At 43.9% G+C, this 17,706-nt stretch overlaps 1 protein-coding gene across 14 annotated transcripts in view; it reads right to left on the bottom strand.

Moving 5' to 3' along the window:
- Positions 1 to 17,706, bottom strand: part of CACNA1B (calcium voltage-gated channel subunit alpha1 B) — a 466,872-nt gene that overhangs the window by 169,347 nt on the left and 279,819 nt on the right. For all 14 annotated transcript variants that reach the window (XM_043530418.1, XM_043530423.1, XM_043530432.1 and 11 more), the window contains 2 exons: positions 13,781 to 13,990; positions 334 to 446 (listed from right to left, as the gene is read on the bottom strand). In XM_043530418.1, the coding sequence (XP_043386353.1) occupies positions 334 to 446; positions 13,781 to 13,990 (323 nt within the window). The remainder of the gene's footprint in view (positions 1 to 333; positions 447 to 13,780; positions 13,991 to 17,706) is intronic.

Here is a 17,706-nt window from a genome sequence, read left to right as displayed (position 1 = left end):
TTGGTATTAGAGCACTTAGTGAGGCTGCTGATGAGAACGGGATCCATGTGGGCTTTTAGCAGAAAACAATTCCCACAGACATCCAGTTCTGGTTGGCTACTGGGTTTCTCAGGACACAATTCCTAGAGGAAGTGTATTCAGACTGGCATGTTTCCTCATTGTATCTCACTGTCCACTTGATTTATACAGGGAAGTGAGAGAGGAGTAACTAATCCCTGTAAAATGTGCCCATGGGACATCATTGTCTTTGCTCTCACTGATAAACATATACCACCACTCATCAAAGGAGGGGCTTATGCACCACATTAGTTTGTGTAGCTGATGTCAACTTACCCCAAAGTCGAAGCAGTTGAATGAGGAGTGGAAGTAATTTCTTGGCCCCAGTCCGTACATCTTCAAGGACATCTCAGTAAGGAACAGACCCAGGAAAACAAACTCTGCAAAATCTAGAAACCAGCAAAGAGGCTGAATCAGTTAATGAGGTCCTGCTAGGCTGAGATAATGCAGTTCAACAGCTTCACAGTATGGACTGCCTCCTGCTGGTCGAAAACTCCTCTGCAATGGGAAGATAACTGCTTTAGTACCCTTTCACACAATTATTTTGGCATACACTTATGGGAGGCACATCATGCAAGAAGCACAAAGGAAGCAGGTTCAGCTCTGCTGTGGGAAGTTAGGTATGTGAGCTTTGAGAAATCCTGTCCACCTCTATGAAAAGCACTTTGAGAAAGAGGTTTGTGGGGCTGTTTATAAAGGCTTCCCTTAACTCCACCCATAATATTTTGCATCTGTACAATTACACAGACCTGTCAATCGCTCTTTCAAATGGGTAGTAGATTCACAGATTCCAAAGCCAGAGGGACCATTGTGATTCTCTAGTTTGACCTCCTGTATAACACAGGCCATAAAACATTATAGGTGCTGGAACTAGGGGTGCTGCCAAACTCCTTGGCTTGAAGTGGTTTCCATTATATACAAGGTTTACAGTTTGGTTCAATGGCTCTCAGCACCCTCACTATACAAATTGTTTCAGCACCCCTGTAAAACTTCCCCCAAAATAATTCGTGGAGCAGATCTTTTAGAAAGACATCAAATCTTGATTTTAAAAAGGTCATTGATAAATTCTTCCAATGGTTGCATCGAACAGTATCAAGTGCAGTTAGCCAGTTTTCTCAAATGTGCGAAGAGATGTGATCCTAAGTATTGCTAGCACAAACAAGGAGTCCCTTTAGATCACTGGTTAAACGAGATGTGCTATAGCTGAAAAATCACCTTTTTTCCAGGTGTGATTATGGTATTAAAAATGATGAGTAAAATTTTTACAAGCATCTACGTCCTATTTTCAAAAGTGCCTATATCATTTAGGCACCTAAGTTCCGTTTACTTTCAATGGGACTTGGATTTCTAAGTGATTTAGGCCACAAACACACTTAAGTCAGTCACTTAGATATCCAAGTCCCATTGAAAGTAAACAGAACTTAGGTGCCTAAATGATACAGGCACTTTTGAAAATGAGATTTAGGTGCTTTTGCAAATTTTACCATATGTAAAAATACACCACCTATAGAATCATAGACTATTAGGGTTGGAAGAGACCTCAGGAGGTCATCTAGTCCAACCACCTGCTCAAAGCAGGACCAATCCCCAACTAAATCATCCCAAACAGGGCTTTGTCAAGCTGGGCCTTCCAAACCTCTAAGGGTGGAGATTCCACCACCTCCCTAGGTAACCCATTCCAGTGTTTCACCACCCTCCTAGTGAAATAGTGTTTCCTAATATCCAACCTAAACCGCCCCCACTGCAACTTGAGACCATTGCTTCTTGTTCTGTCATCTGCCACCACTGAAAACAGCCGAGCTTCATCCTTTTTGGACCCCCTCTTCAGGTAGTTGATGGCTACTATCAAATCCCCCCTTCACTCTTCTCTTCTGCAGATTAAATAACCCCAGTTACCTCAGCCTCTCCTCATAAGTCATGTGCCCCAACCCCCTAATCATTTTCGTTACCCTGCACTGGACTCTCTCCAATTTGTCCACATCCCTTCTGTCGTGGGGGGACTAAAACTGGATGCAATACTCCAGATGTGGCCTCACCAGTGCCAAATAGAGGGGAATAATCATGTCCCTCCATCTGCTGGCAACGCTCCTACTAATCCAGCCCAATATGCCGTTGACCTTCTTGGCAACAAGGGCACACTGCTGACTCATTTCCTAATTCAACAGACCTGCACTGTGTGTGTGTATTCAGTGTCCAAAGTCCTGGCTTTATGACTGACTCCAAGCAGTTTCCTTTTGTTATCCCTGCAGAACCTACACAGCTCGGAGAGAGCAAGTTGGGTTCCATTCTGCCTCGTGCATCACCCACAAAACAGCCAGGTAAGTTTTTGATTGGAAAGTTTTTATCACCTATCATGACATAAGGGGCAGAAAGAATCCAGCTGGATTTTTCACGTCCCAGACTGAATTTGCAGAAGTCGCAGTTATGGAAAAAACTACTGTTTGCTTCGTAAACTGAGCAGCTTGGATCTGAGGTCACTGAGAAGGAGTAACCCGGGAACTTTTTTTTAAAAGCAACATCAAAAACAAAACCCTACCAAAACAGAACTCTCCACGGCACACACAGTTCTCCTCCCGGGGAAAGGATGAGAGAAGAACAAACCATATGACAGATATTTATCTCGATGCTTAATGCACAGCTGGAAGGTGTTCGGATGCAACAGCGGTAAGTGCATTATAAAAACTGATACAGAATACGGAACTCACATGCCATATTTACAGCGTCACTCTTTTGTCGACAGCTGCCCTTTAAGTTTTGTGATTCCAACTCTCCTTAGCCCTTAAACAGAATTCCAGTTCTCTTCTCAGCAGAACTCAGCCCCACCAAAGGATTTGGCCTTCAGGACATAAGTGGAATGAGTTTAGTGGAACCCTTCTATTTCTTCATGGATATTTGTCCCACCACATGCTATGAAACAGGCAGAAGTCTCTACCTATGAGGGGGCAAGATATGAAGCAGCAAGGGGAGCTGCAGGTCAGGCCAGGTCAGGGAATTTGCATCCACATGCCTGTTCTACCTAACTCTAGACCAGGGATCGGCAACCTTTGGCACACGGCCCATCAGAGAAATCCGCTGGCGGGCCAGGATGGTTTGTTTACCTGCTGCGTCCGCAGGTATGGTGATCGCAGCTCCCACTGGCCACAGTTCACCGTTCCAGGCCAATGGGGGCTGTGGGATGCGGCTGCCAGCACGTCCCTCAGCCCACACTCCTTCCCGCAGCCCCCATTGGCCTGGAACGGTAAACTGCGGCAGGTGGGAGCTGCAATCGGCCAAACCTGTGGATGCTGCAGGTAAACAAACCGTCCCACCCGCCCGCGAATTTCCCTGATGGGCCATGTGCCACAGGTTGCCGATCCCTGCTCTAGACAAAGCTCTTGGTTTCTTGCTTTCAAGAGCACCAAATTTACCCCCAAAAGTTTTTAAAATAGCTATGCTTCTTGAGTGGATCTAGGAAGTCACACTGGAGAAAAGTCCTGGCTCAGTGTGAGAATCCTTCTATATAGGTATTATAATATCGAGCTCTTACATAGCGGTTTTCCTCAGTAGTTCTCAAAGCACTTTACAAAGGAGGTCAGTATCATTATCCCCATTTTAGAGGTACAGAGAGGGGTCAGTGACTTGCCCAAGGTCACCCAGCAGGCCAATGGCAGAGCAAGGAATAGAACCAAGGTCTCCTGAGTCTTGGTCCAGTGCCCTACCCATTAGACGACACTGCCACGGACTCATAACTATCTTGCACCCTAAATATTAATATACAGAAAAACACAACAGAGATCGGCTGGCTAGATGGATAGAGAGACAGATCCATCTGGGGTTTTTTAAGGTACATGTCAAGAAATGGGAGTAACAGATGTAAAAGTCAGAGAAACAGCTAAGAAGTTTGAGTGCCTGCTCCAGATCTCCTCTTTGCACCCCTGAGAGAAGAAACCAAATGTCCTTTCAGAGCTAGAGATCCTTGCATCCAGAACTAGACTGAACGGCACCTGGTTCCAGAGATCAAAGCTGGCAGTGGCAGCAGTCTCTCAATGGTGACCAGCTGCCATGGGCCCTGGCACCAAGAGGCCATATGCAGGCAGTAAAGGAAGGGTGGAAGCAAGGATGCAGAGAAAAATGAAAGCACTTAACTCTTTGAGTACAAGAGAGCAACTCAGAATGAATCAGCTTCTCTGGCTGACGGATCCAAAACAGGATTTCTTCTGACATGGTCCTGCCCATATAATTGAAAATGCAATTTCATTGTTTGGACCTCCTGGTATTCAGGCCCTAAATTTAATTTAATCTCCTTTAAACAGAAGCATTCTGTAATTCAATTTAAGGGGAAAATAGTTTGATACAAATAGTCTAATTTAATTTAAAATTTATGCTGCTGGCAAAGGCCACACTGGTATCATTTTGCCCCATACGTCTGAATTAGGTAGTTAGTGGCTCTTTTTTGTCAATCACCAACAAATTAATTCCATTTCCGCACTGTCTGGAAGTCTGATGTCATTAGGTGCAGGAGTTGGGGATGCTACTATCAGGTTTATTTGCTCTTGCCTGTGTGGAAACCTCTAACCAGGAAAAGAGCCCCAGGTCCAAACCTCCCTCTCATCTTAAAGAGAGCGGGCTTGAAATAATCAGCAGACATAAATAAACATGCATGTTTCAGAAACCCTTTTTCTTTCAATTGCCAATGTTGCATATTTATATCCAGAGGGAGCTGGGCCTCTACTTCAAAGGCAAATACGATATCATCAAGAAACTAATTGCATAATGCATTTGGTTAAGCACACTGTGGTGCACAAAAGAAAACAGATGAGCTGAGTTCTTAGACTGTAATGGCCCAAATATCTTGATCGAGTTTCCTATTTCCCAAACAATAATAACAGTAACAATGTTTTTGTTCAGCCTTTTAAAAAAAATCATTCTTAAAGCATATTGGGGGAAGGTGGGAGGTATTAGATTGACAGCCCTGGAGAATGTCAACCTCCATTGGTGAGAGCCAAAGAATAACATGGACAGCAGCAACGTGAGACTTTCCTTCACACTGCCCAGCCAAACTTATCTACAGAAGTGAAAGAACAGTTCAGTCTCTATGGTCCATTAGTTCCTCGGTCTTCTTTCACAGATGTATAGATTTTAAGGCCTGGAGGGACAACTGAGATCATCTTTTCAGATCTCCTGCATAACACACGCCATAGAACCTCACAGAACTTCTGCGTCAACCTCACGATTTCTGGTTGAGCTGTAGCATATCTTTTAGAAAGGCATCTAGTCTTCATTTAAAGACTGCAAGTGATGGAAACTACACAACATGCCTAAATAAGTTGTTCCAATGGTTAATTACCCTCACTGAAACCATGTGCTTTATTTTTACTCTGACTTTGTCTAACAGCAGCTTCAAGCCACTCGCTCACATGATGCCATTTTGTGCTAGCTTAAAGCATTGTCAGTGATCACAAATCTCTTCCTCTTGAAAATGCTAGCGACAGTGGCAATTAACGTAAACAGTGATGGTCAGTGATTGTATGAAGCAAACCTGTCCACTGGGAACTGCAATCTATTTCATCTAGGCCACGAAACAAAGGTCTGCACTTTGAAGAAGAGAACTTGTATAACAGACCCATAATATTTATAGCATTGTGCGACGCTGATGGGCTTTCTCTGCAGAGGAGAAAAATTGGAAAATGCTCCAAAAATATCCAAGAAGTTCCAGTGCCTATTCCAGATCTCCCTATAAGACATCAGAACAGCCATACTGGGTCAGAACAATGGTCCACCTAGCCCAATATCTTGTCTTCCAACAGTGGCCAATGTCAGGTGTTTCAAAAGGAATGAATAGAACAGGGCAATTATCAAGTGATAATTGGCACTCAGAGGCTTAGGGACACCCAGAGCATGGGGTTGCATCACTGACCATCTTGGCTAATAGCCATTGATGGACCTATCCTCCATGAACTTTTCTCATTCTTTTTTTGAAACAAGTTATACTTTTGGCCTTCACAACATCCCCTGGCAATGAGTTCCACAGTTTGACTGTGCATTGTGTGAAGAAATACTTTTGTCTGTTTTAAACCTGCTGCCTATTAATTTCATTCGGAGACCCCTGATTCTTGTGTTATGTGAAGGAGTAAATAATGCTTCCTTACTCACTTTCTCTACACCAGTCATGATTTTATAGACCTCTATCATATTTCCCCAATCGAGATGCTAAAGGAGCACTCAAGGACGATAAGGCCATTGCGGAGAAACTAAAAGAATTCTTTGCATTGGTCTTCACGGCTGAGGATGTGAGAGAGATTCCCGAACCTGAGCCATTCTTTTTAGCTGACAAATCTGAGGAACTGTCCCAGATTGAGGTGTCATTAGAGGAGGTTTTGGAACAAATTGATAAACTAAACAGTAATAAGTCACCAGGACCAGATGGTATTCACCCAAGAGATCTGAAGGAACTCAAATGTGAAATTGCAGAACTACTATCTGTGGTCTATAACCTATCATTTAAATCAGCTTCTGTACCAAATGACTGGAGGATAGCTAATGTGACGCCAATTTTTAAAAAGGGCTCCAGAGGTGATCCCAGCAATCACAGGCTGGTAAGCCTGACTTCAGTACCATGCAAACTGGCTGAAACTATAGCAAAGAACAAAATTGTCAGAGACATAGATTAACATAATTTGTCGGGGAAGAGTCAACATGGTTTTTGTTTTTGTAAAGGGAAATCATGCCTCACCAATCTACTAGAATTCTTTGAGGGGGTCAACAGGCATGTGGACAAGGGGGTACAGTGGGTACAGTGTACTTAGATTTTCAGAAAGCCTTTGACAAGGTCCCTCACCAAAGGCTCTTAAGCAAAGTAAGCTGTCATGGGATAAGAGGGAAGGTCCTCTCCTGGATTGGTAACTGGTTAAAACACAGGAAACAAAGGGTAGGAATAAATGGTCAGTTTTCAGAATGGAGAGAGGTAAACCGTGGTGCCCCCCCCAGGAGTCTGTACTGGGTCCAGTCCTATTCAACATATTCATAAATGATCTGGAAAAAGGGGTAAACAGTGAGGTGGCAAAAGTTGCAGATGATACAAAACTACTCAAGATAGTTCAATCCAAAGCAGAGTGCGAAGAATTACAAAAGAGTCTCTCAAAAATGGGTGAATGGGCAACAAAATGGCAGATGAAATTCAATGCTGATAAATGCAAAGTAATGCACATTGGAAAACATAATCCCAACTATATATATATATATCATATAAAATTATGGGGTCTAAATTAACTGTTACCACTCAAGAAAGAGATCTTGGAGTCATCCTGGATGGTTCTCTGAAAACATCCACTCAATGTGCAGCGGCAGTCAAAAAAGCAATGAGAATGTTAGGAACCATTAGGAAAGGGACAGATAATAAGAAAGAAAATATTATATTGCCGCTATATAAATCCATGGTACACCCATATCTTGAATACTGCGTGCAGATCAGGTCACCCCATCTTAAAAAAGATCTACTGGAATTGGAAAAGGTTCAGAAAAGGGCAAAAAAAATCATTAGGGGTATGGAACGGCTTCCGTATGAGGAAAGATTAACAACACTGGGACTTTTCAGCCTGGAAAAGAGATGACTAAGGGGGGATATGATAGAGGTCTATAAAAACCTGACTGGTGTGGAGAAAGTAAATAAGGAAGTCTTATTTACTCCTCAAAACACAAGAACTAGGGGTCACCAAATGAAATTAATAGGCACCAGGTTTAAAACAAACAAAAGGAAGTATTTTTTCACACAACACATAGTCAATCTGTGGAACTCTTTGCCAGAGGATGTTGTGAAGGCCAAAACTATAACAGAGTTCAAAAAAGAACTAGATAAATTCATGGAGGATAGGTCCTGGCTATTCGCTAGGATGAGCAGGGATGGTATCCCTAGCCTCTGTTTGCCAGAGGCTGGGAGTGGGGGGCAGGGGATAATCACTTGGTGATGGCCTGGTCTGTTCATTCCCTCTGGGGCACCTGGCATTGGCCACTGTTGGAAGATAGGATACTGGGCTAGATGGACCTTTGGTCTGACCCATTATGGCCGTTCTTATGTTCTTATTCCATACTGAATAGTCCTAGTCTTTTTAATCTCTCCTCATATGGAAGCTGTCCCATTCCCTTAATCGTTTTTGTTGCTCTTCTCTGTATCTTTTCCATTTCTAACATACCTTTTTTAAGATGGGTTGATGAGAACTGCACGCAGTCTTCAAGGTGCAGTCATACCATGGATTTATATAGTGAAATTATGATATTTACTATTTTACTATCTATCCCATTCCAAGTGGTTCCTATCATTCTGTTCGTTTTTTTGACTGCTGCTGCACATTGAGTGGATGTTTTCAGAGACCTATACACAATGATTCCAAGATCTAATTCTTGAGTGGCAACAGCTAATTTAGACCCCATCATTTTGTATGAATCGTTGAGATTATGTTTTCCAGTATGCATTATTTTGCATTTATCAACATTGACTTTCATCTGCCATTTTGTTGCTCAGTCACCCAGTTGCCTCCCGGAGGGAATGGTTGTTTCGCCAGTGGACCATTGATTCCAGGAGCATGTGGATATCCGCTGCTATTCACTGAGGACCTGGGTCCAAAGAATTCACAGAACACAGATGCTACTAAACAAAAGTGAAACTAAACAGATATTCCAATTAATATCTTAAAGCTCCTACAGTTCCTGTTTCAAAGCAGTGGAGACCATAAGAAATATCAAGCAGAGAAAGTTAATCAAAGCATTTCAATAACACAAAAGTTAAAAGAACAGGGGTGGGGAAAAAATCAATGCAGACCCAAAGGCTCTCACCATCTATTCATTAAGTAAAATATATTTGTAATGTAATTAAATGCTTCCCAGAGGGACAGCTATAATTGAATTAGAGGGTGCCTGGTTGAGTTTCAAGGTGCTGCAGACCCTCTGGGACTTGACTTCACTCCTCGGACTCCTGCCCATCGCAGTTCACAAGACTCCTTTCAAGTTCAATTCTAAGCGCCCTCCAGGAAACAATATAATTAGAGGTGGTTACATTTTTTGTGTTCTACATCAGGCCTTCCAAGTCTCACTCCTTGACAGAGAGGCTCACTCATGGATTAATCTTAAGGATGGTTTTTAAAACCTCTCACTGTCGTGGCGAAGGATTTTGTTGTGTGTTTCCCTGAGCTATTTCAAATCTCCTGGTTTTGTGGAATCTCGTTCAGTGTCACTGTCACTCTTCGATATAACCCTGTTACGTCCAGAGTTCATTCACCATTAGACATCGGGATAATTAGAGTGCCTATGGTTCAGTGTAGAGACAGGCCTCAATAAAAACACCAGATCTGATCACCCTTAACGTTTGGAAAAGTTTCTATCGGTATTTCTGAAGCGCTGAACCATCTTAAAGGAAGAGGGTTTTTTCCCCCTCTTTACTCAATGCTAAGAGACAGGCTGGAAATACTGCACACAGCATGCTGGCACTTCTGCTACTGGTCTCAGCCAAAGACAGAAGGTGCAAAAGCAAATGAAAATTATGAACAAGGAGTTAACCATGCGTGTTGGAACTTTAGAAAATGTTGGATCTGAGCTCAGCTGGACTTTCATCTCAAGGTTCAGGTTCATCTAACCATTATACCCTTCCTTAATTGAAATATCGTCCTCTCCAGCCTATGAAATGAGGCTAGAGTTACAAGCTATGACACTTGCACTTAGCATTTCTATGGCTGATGTTCATTCTCCATGTCCAAGGCTCCTTTTCTCCGATTGTCCCCAATCTACACAGCTTATAATATTCTAACTAGAGAGAGGCTAGAGATGCAAAGCTCACGCATGGATCTGAATGGCCACCAAGTTTGTGGGGGTTCGGATCTAGAGTTTTGGCTTGGGACCCACTTCTAATTTCCACAGTCTCATGCCAAGAATGTGTCAGGCTGCTGTTTCTAATAGCACATGGCCCATTTCCACCAGTGTTTCCTTAGCACCATCCAGGGATTTATTTGTGGGCAGGGGAAGCTATACAAAGGTCTCTGGCCTGCAAATGATATAACGAAGGTGTCATAGGAAATGATCATGCAAACCACAGAAAACTATATAGGACAGAAATAAGAAAGAGCATCTCTGGTTGGGAAGTTACTGAACATTTAGAGTCAAGGAACAGATATGACTGAGAAAAGAATTTCTCTGCTGTTCCTATTGAAAATCAATCAATCACAGGGGTCAGCTGTGATTCCCAGTTGGGTAGCATCCTAAATGCACAGATTAGAGCACCTGGTCAAGATTTTCAAAAGCATCTTGTGGTTTTGGGTGCTTCCATTTCTGGGTGCTCAATTTCAGACTCCGCAAAGGAGCCTGGTTTTCAGAGAGCAGGTGTTGGAGAATTTCTGAAAATCAGGCCGCTTGAAGGTGTCTCAAGTTGGGAGCCCAGAACTAAGTGACCCAAAATCATTAATCACTTGGCCTCTGACTTATAATAGGAGGTCATTTCTGGTAGACTCCTCTTCTCAACTGTTACTGCTGTCATGGCACAGTCGGCATTTCAGTGGGGTTGGAGTGTGCCCCATATTGCCCCCACTGAGATAAGTTGGACCCTTAACTTCTCACCTTTATCCTAGATTTTTTTCTCCCCACCAGGAAATGCATCTTTAATTCCACTTAACATGAACATTCCTTCAATGTGAGCTTGGATATCAAAATGAAATGGATTTCAGTTCACATTCCTTTTTAAACATTCCCTCAGAAATGTTACTGCATAAGTCAGTTCCAGAAAGCAAACTTGGAAATCTAAAATCTAAAATCTTCTGGTTAGAACAAAAGACCTAAAAACATTTTTCTAGCCATTTAGTCTCAATTTGAGAAGAAATCCTAAATCTGAGATTTCTAATTGCCATGCTACGCTAATCTATTATTTCTGCTGTTTAATTCAGAAAAAGAATAGGCAGGACTAATTTCCTGTGTCTTCTGTCTCTATTTTCCCCTCTAAATGCTGATAGAGGAGAAGAGTTGAAAGGACTTTTTTCTCCCTTTCACCCAACCCTCATTATAGCTTTCAGTTACCTGGTATTATTAAATATTTTAGTAAATATTAGCAGGAGCTCTTTGAAGACACAGTAACCCGTAGCTTCACCCTTTTAGTCTGTGGGAAAGGAAAGACTTCAAAAGTTAATCTTTTTTATTATTATTATTATTTTAAGATAGGAAGACTTAGTTCCTAAGTTATTCTGTTTTATACATCTTATTTAATTTTTTTTTTTTTCTGGTTTGGAAAAATTTGCCACGAATTGATAATCCACGTCTGACCTTCACATATTGGCGCAAGGGCTCGATCATTCAAGATGCTGAGCATTCTGGCCCAATCCAGCAAAGCACTTAAGCACATGCTTAACTTTAAACAGCCCCATGAAACTCAGCGGGTGAAGACCAGGCCCCATTGAAGTCAAATGGAGTTTTGTCATTGACTTTAACGGGCGCAGGATTTCACCCAATGGGACTACTTAGGCGTAAAATCAAGCAAATGCTTAAATGATCTCTTCGTCCCAGCCAGTGTACTTCTTACCTTGCTGGACTGAGACCCAGAAGCATGAAGCTGATGAAACTGTGCCAAGAGTCCACCTCTAGCTCCTCTGATCTTCACACTAAGGGCCAGGTTTCCAAAGGTGCAGCCTGCACAACTGGGGCCAAATTTTCAAAAGTGCTCAGCATTCAGCAGTTCCCATTTTGATACATACATCAAACATGCCGGGCTTGTCTATATGAAGAGTTAGCGCACAGCAGGCCGGGATACAGATTTACAGCACCTCCGCATACTGCGCACTAACTGTCTGTATGAACCCTGCAGTGCACTGCGGAACTTTTAGTGCTCAGCGTAAGGTTCTACACACAGAGTGAGTGTGTGTTTGCTGTGCGCTCTTCATCGGCATGTGCACGCTGAGCTCTTCTGAAAATCTGGCCCCAGCTGCCGGTGCTGAGCTCTTCTGAAAATGTCACCCTCAGAGCTGAAGATCTGGGGCCAGATCCCCATGGGAGTTTTGCAGGGGACTTCAGTGGAAGCAGGATTGGGGACAAGGGCTCCAAAGCCAAAGGGAAATCTTGGAAAGTGCATCATGCAATTTGACCATCTGACTTACAGCACCATTTTCACAATGTCCCTCTGCAAAGAGGGACTCTAGGATGGGGGAGAGAACAGTACATGGGGGAACTCAATTACAGGATATGGACATGCTGTTCAACTCTCTAAACTGTTGGGGTCTAAGACCCCATTACCACCTTCACATTCATGATACCCATGAGCTCTCCTGCCATAGAACTAAACTTCGAGGGTCTAACTGTGATCTCTCTCACAAACATTTTACACCGATATATCTTCACTGACCATACCTTTAAACCATTATGAAGCCAGAATCAGGGCCCTACAACTGACCTTCTGCTCAGCAGTTGCTTTGACTCTGTGATAGGTTTTAAAACACATCATCTTCTATTCAATGTCTAGCCATCTGACTTGAATTCTTTGTCAGATACATACAGACAATGCAGCTCTGCTATTCCACCTCATAATAAACTCAACCTTCCCCAACCTCTCAGGGAGAAATTGATGGTGTCCGAAATCCCCACTGTTACTGTATGCTTAAATTCTCAGTTTATCCAAACTGCAATTTTTCAGGTGGTTTTGGGTCAAATCTTGCAACCTTTAGATGAGCAGGGCCACTCCTACTTTTGTAAAAAAAAAAAAAAAAAAATTAAAAAAAAAGGTGGGGGGGGGGCATTGTGAAAGCAAGAAGGCGATCATCTGAGGAAGAGTTTACCTGTATAAAGGATCTAACTGCAGAAAGCAGGATTCATTGGCTATTCGTTACAAAATAAAACAACATTACACACTTTAAAAAAGCAATAACACTCCAAGGGCCTTTGTACAGTACTGCATGCCCATGTTAACGGGTGACCGAAGACATCGGGCTAAAACACACCTAACATGCGCAGGCATATGATATAATCACCCACCTGTCCTGTGTTACTGCTTATATGTGTACAGATATATTTTCAGTGTGTGATTCACTGGAGGGTACTATTACATTTCTCCTCATTGGCCACGCCTGGCTTATTAAGGCAAGTGCTCTCATGGAAAGCCACTTTCTGTACAAGTGCACATTCAGAGAGGGTTTGCTATTAATTGGCACAATTGGACTGAATTAGTGTAAAATGTTTTAGTGCAGGGAATAATGTTGCTATTAAGTGGAACTGTCCATTGCACAAGTTGATATCAAGAGGGCTTCAGTGTCTATATTATCTTCATATGTTTTACTATAAAAAATGGCCTAGTGTATTGAACATAGGGAAAATCTGAGAACAAGCTATACATCTCCTGGGTGGGGGTTGAATTGTGAGGGTCTCTGGACAGCCGCAGGGGAAGACAGCTCGAGAAATGTATAAAGCTGCTGGGAGGGACCCAAGTAAATGTTTTTTCCCAATCCACAAGCCCCCCCAAAAATCCTCCTGTGATGTTCGCTAAGTTTGTGGCTGACCATTACAAGTTAAAGATGTGTCTTGGGCTGTTTTTTATAGCACAATGTCCACTTTCTCTGGTGTTTCTTGGAGCTACTTAGTAATTTATTTGTGAAACTCCTGGATGAGGCATAAGAAATTACAAAAAGGCCTCAAGGCTGCAGGTGTTAATGGCAACATGGGGCTAGTGCTCAGAGCACTCAGGAGTGGGAGGACCGGATGGAACATGACTCTGATCCCTGGCACTTACACAAAGCAGTGGTGAGCCCCTCTGGCTGGTCATAATGCACCATGGCGACGCACAGAGTGTTCAGGGTGACGACACACAGGACGATCCAGTAGAAGCTTTGTGCTTTCACCATGCGCCGGATGAAGAACCGGAACATCTTCTCTTTCCTCCGGAAATATGAGGAGCTCTCATTCTTTCCGCTCTTCAGACTGGCCCGGGCAAATGGAGACCCTGGGCATTGGAGGACACAAGGGATTATCATCACACTAAAATCAGGACGATAATGGGGGAGTGAGAAACTTGAAATCACAACCACAAAGGGCCCAGATCCTCAAAAGTATGTAGATGCCCAACTGAAATGACTGAGAGTTAGATGTCCAGATACCTTTGAGGATCCAAACCGAAGAACCTTCCCCCTCTCTGGAAATGCAGCTAAGCACAAACTTGGCCATATTTACAATGAGCTGCAAGAGACACCGATTTGCCCAGACCATCCCAACGGATTAACACTAGAATTCGAAAAGAGCCTAATGGTGTCAGATGCTCAGCTCCCATTGCCTTTCACAGTGAATTAGGCACCCAGCCCCTGTAAATCACTCCAAAAATCCTAGCTAATCTCTTAAATCCTGAGCTCTGACTGGTCAGGTTACAAGCTATGGGCACCACGACACTTACTCTGTTATTTGTGACAGGAGTCTAACCCCCTCTCCCCCGCCAGCGAGCCTGAGCGCCGTGGAGTTGGCTGCAGGCACCCTGTGGCTCTACAGTGCGAGTGGTGCGCTGACTGCCCCGTGCAATCCAGCTCGGGCCGTCAGGAATGCTGGGACCGAGAACGTACACGATCGCTGCCCTGCCCCCCATCACTGCACTGGCCGGGGTGCAGGGAAGTAATGCTGAGCACCCTTTATTTCTCCTTCAGAAAGGAGAAAGATGCAACCCCAGCTAGCGTCTTCTGCTCACAGCAGCACGGACACTGGCTAGCTGGATGGGGCAGAGGCTCACCCCCACTCCCGAGCCTGGCAGACTGAATCCCTTTGAAGCTGGGGAGTGCTAGCCAGTGCGGAAGCCGGTGTCTCCTCCCAATACCCTGCGTGGCGAAGATCCTGCCCCAGTGCTCGTGCGGAGGGAAGAAGCTCCCTACATCCCTCTCTCACCTCATACGCCTGCACAGAACAGAGCAGGATTTGACCTCAGTGCTCTCTGGCAGGTGTGCTGACTCCCATTTGCTCTGCCTCTTATGCCTGCCTTTCACATCTTGTCTGAAATCCTGATTAAGAGTCAAATGTTTAAAAACAGACACTTGAAAGGAGAAAGGCGTTCTAGATTAAAGCGTCCACCCTACAGTGACGGGCACTGTAGAAATGCCTGGTGTTTGATAGTAGTGCTATTAGTTTTATAACATCTCCTTCCATGCTGAAGAATATCTCACTGTTTATATTGCCCTTCAAGGCAACAGAATTAACCAGAGGCCAAGAAGAAAGCTGTGTCAGAGTTCTGATGTTATTCTGTAAATCCAGACCTCTCGGGAACCTACGGCAAACCTCTGCTGTCAAAGCTGCCCAGGAGATGTGCACACGGATATTCCACTCAGCTTACATCCCGATTGCTCTTCATGTGGACACCGCTCTGAGATAACCAAATTCTGGAGCAACTTCTCTGAAGTGAACCCCCCGCCCTCCGGTGTAAATCAGAGTGCTATTTGGCCCAAGAAGAGAATACAGATTTGTCATGTGCCTCTGAGCAGAATTTTGCCCTTTCCTTGGAAAACCATACCAGACATTAGGCAGTCAGAGTGCTGAACTGGCTGGATATTCCAGTGCTAATGTTTCCATCCCAGTACCTAATGTTCCTATCACAAGGCAGCCAGGATCTACCACTGGGGTTTTATCAGCACAGAAAGAACACAAAGAGAAGGGAGAAAATAGAAGTGTGGATTAAACTATTATTTCAGAAAGCACACTGTGACTGATGTTTATTGTTCTACAGCTTTCCAATGTGGCTATAAGGTTCCTGGAGGCACTATTAATTGAATTACAGAGCAACTTGTGCAGGTAACAGCTGGCAAGAGGCTCATCAGTGCAACTACTGCACTGGTCAGCACATTTACATCACACTTTGTAATTAGATTGTTAGTTCTTCTAAGGCCTTTAAGTCACATCAGAGAGATATGTTACTACAGCATAAGGAAAACATTGGAAAAAACCCTCATTAAATCCTCACTTTATCCATAAACCCCAGTATGTTTTGATTATTTATCATATGCAGAGTTTCATGCATTTCAGGAGGGTAAAATCTCTCTTCCACAGCCTGTAGCAGTTTTAGTTTTCACTGCTGTGTTTGTTTCTTCTTCTCCACCATGTGCCATGCTTTACCAAACACACTCTTCCCAACCGGGGGAACCAGTCACACAGAAAAGGGGGCATCGCAGATATTTTCCTGACCATACGCTCAGTAGATGGGTCTCATTTCAGCATCAGATTATCCATGAGTGCAAGTGCTCCTGCTTCCACCAGATCTGCTGCGTGAGGCGCTAGATGCAGAGAATTGCTCATGCGTCACAAGTTCCTGGAGCCCGAGAGGACTTAGAAATAGATTAAAAGCTCCCTGTATGACCTCGTGGCAATAAGGGAATGCTGTAGCAGTGTGGACCTCCTGCCACCCACACAGCAACTCCACCTCACTCCAAAATACACACACACACTGATGTTCTGATTTCTCCAGCAACAAAAAATTCCTACTAGTTTCAGCAGGCTGAGCCGTTCAACTGCTTTGTGGCTAATCCGGGTGGATTCCCAAGGATGGGATGGTGGGTTGCAGAGTCACACCAATGTGCTATACAGCACTCACCTGGAATAATCCGCTGCTCATTTAAGAAAACCAAAACCTTTGAATCTCTTGGGGCCTGTTTACATAGCAAGTAACCGCACAACAAGCCATGGTGTGATTTTACAGTACACCAGCTTGTTGTGCAGTAGCATCCCATGTGGACAATGCTACAGCACAGTGAAAGTCCCAGAAGCAGCTAGGCTCATTGTACTTTCAATTAGTTGTACGCCAAGCCTCACTTCGGGACTTTCACTGCATTATAGCAGCATACACATGGGACATTAGTGTGTGGCAAGCTAGGGTGCTCTAGATTCACACCCTGGTTTGCCACGCAGCAACTTGCCATGTTGACAAGCCCTCAGACCATTAAGTGCCAAATTTTCAAAGAGTGGAGGTGAGTGTGCATGGTGCATTCACATTTGTACATGCACATGGAAAAGTACCATTTATGCTTCCATTTTCAATGGGCATCATTAAAAGCTCATGATCTGCTGCTTCTTAGTGTCTGTGGTAGCATGGTAATGCATTAGAAGCTGGCTGAGAGTAGCTGCTGCTTTAGCAGCAAACTAAAATCAAGACACACTCAGCAAAGTTTCTTCTTAGGGGTTCATTCAGGATGGTTAGAGGGGAGAGGGCAAAATGATTTACCAGAAAATAATCAGGACATGTTCCCAGCTTGGGGCTATAGTCCAGCCTGGCCACCACTCGAGGTGGAAATTTATCATCTCAAAGGCCTTCCCTATGCTGGTGCTCAAGCAGCAGAGAGTTGCCTGAGCTTGCAGCCCTCCAGCCCAGTCTCATCACTCCACCCTGTCTGCCTGTGTGAGGTCTAAGAAGAGAATTAATTCCCATTTTCTGGAAAGCAAGTAGGGTTTCTGGACCCTATCACATTCCTGCTTTATGTATTGGAAGATTCTGTGGTCATGGAAAGGGTCTGAGACAGGTATATAATGGTGCACACTGCACCTGATTTATGCATGTGCGCATGGGGTGACCATTTGTGCGCCCTTCATCTCCACATCTGGCTTAGCAATGTGGAGATCTGCAACAAGAGACATTGCTAGGGTAAAGGTTATAGAGCAAGCAGAGACACCCAGTCTAGGGTTTCCCTGAGACCATCC

This window comes from Chelonia mydas, chromosome 16, assembly GCF_015237465.2.
Source record: "Chelonia mydas isolate rCheMyd1 chromosome 16, rCheMyd1.pri.v2, whole genome shotgun sequence".
NCBI classification, from domain to species: Eukaryota; Metazoa; Chordata; order Testudines; family Cheloniidae; genus Chelonia; species Chelonia mydas.
This window is presented reverse-complemented; position numbering and strand designations above follow the sequence as displayed.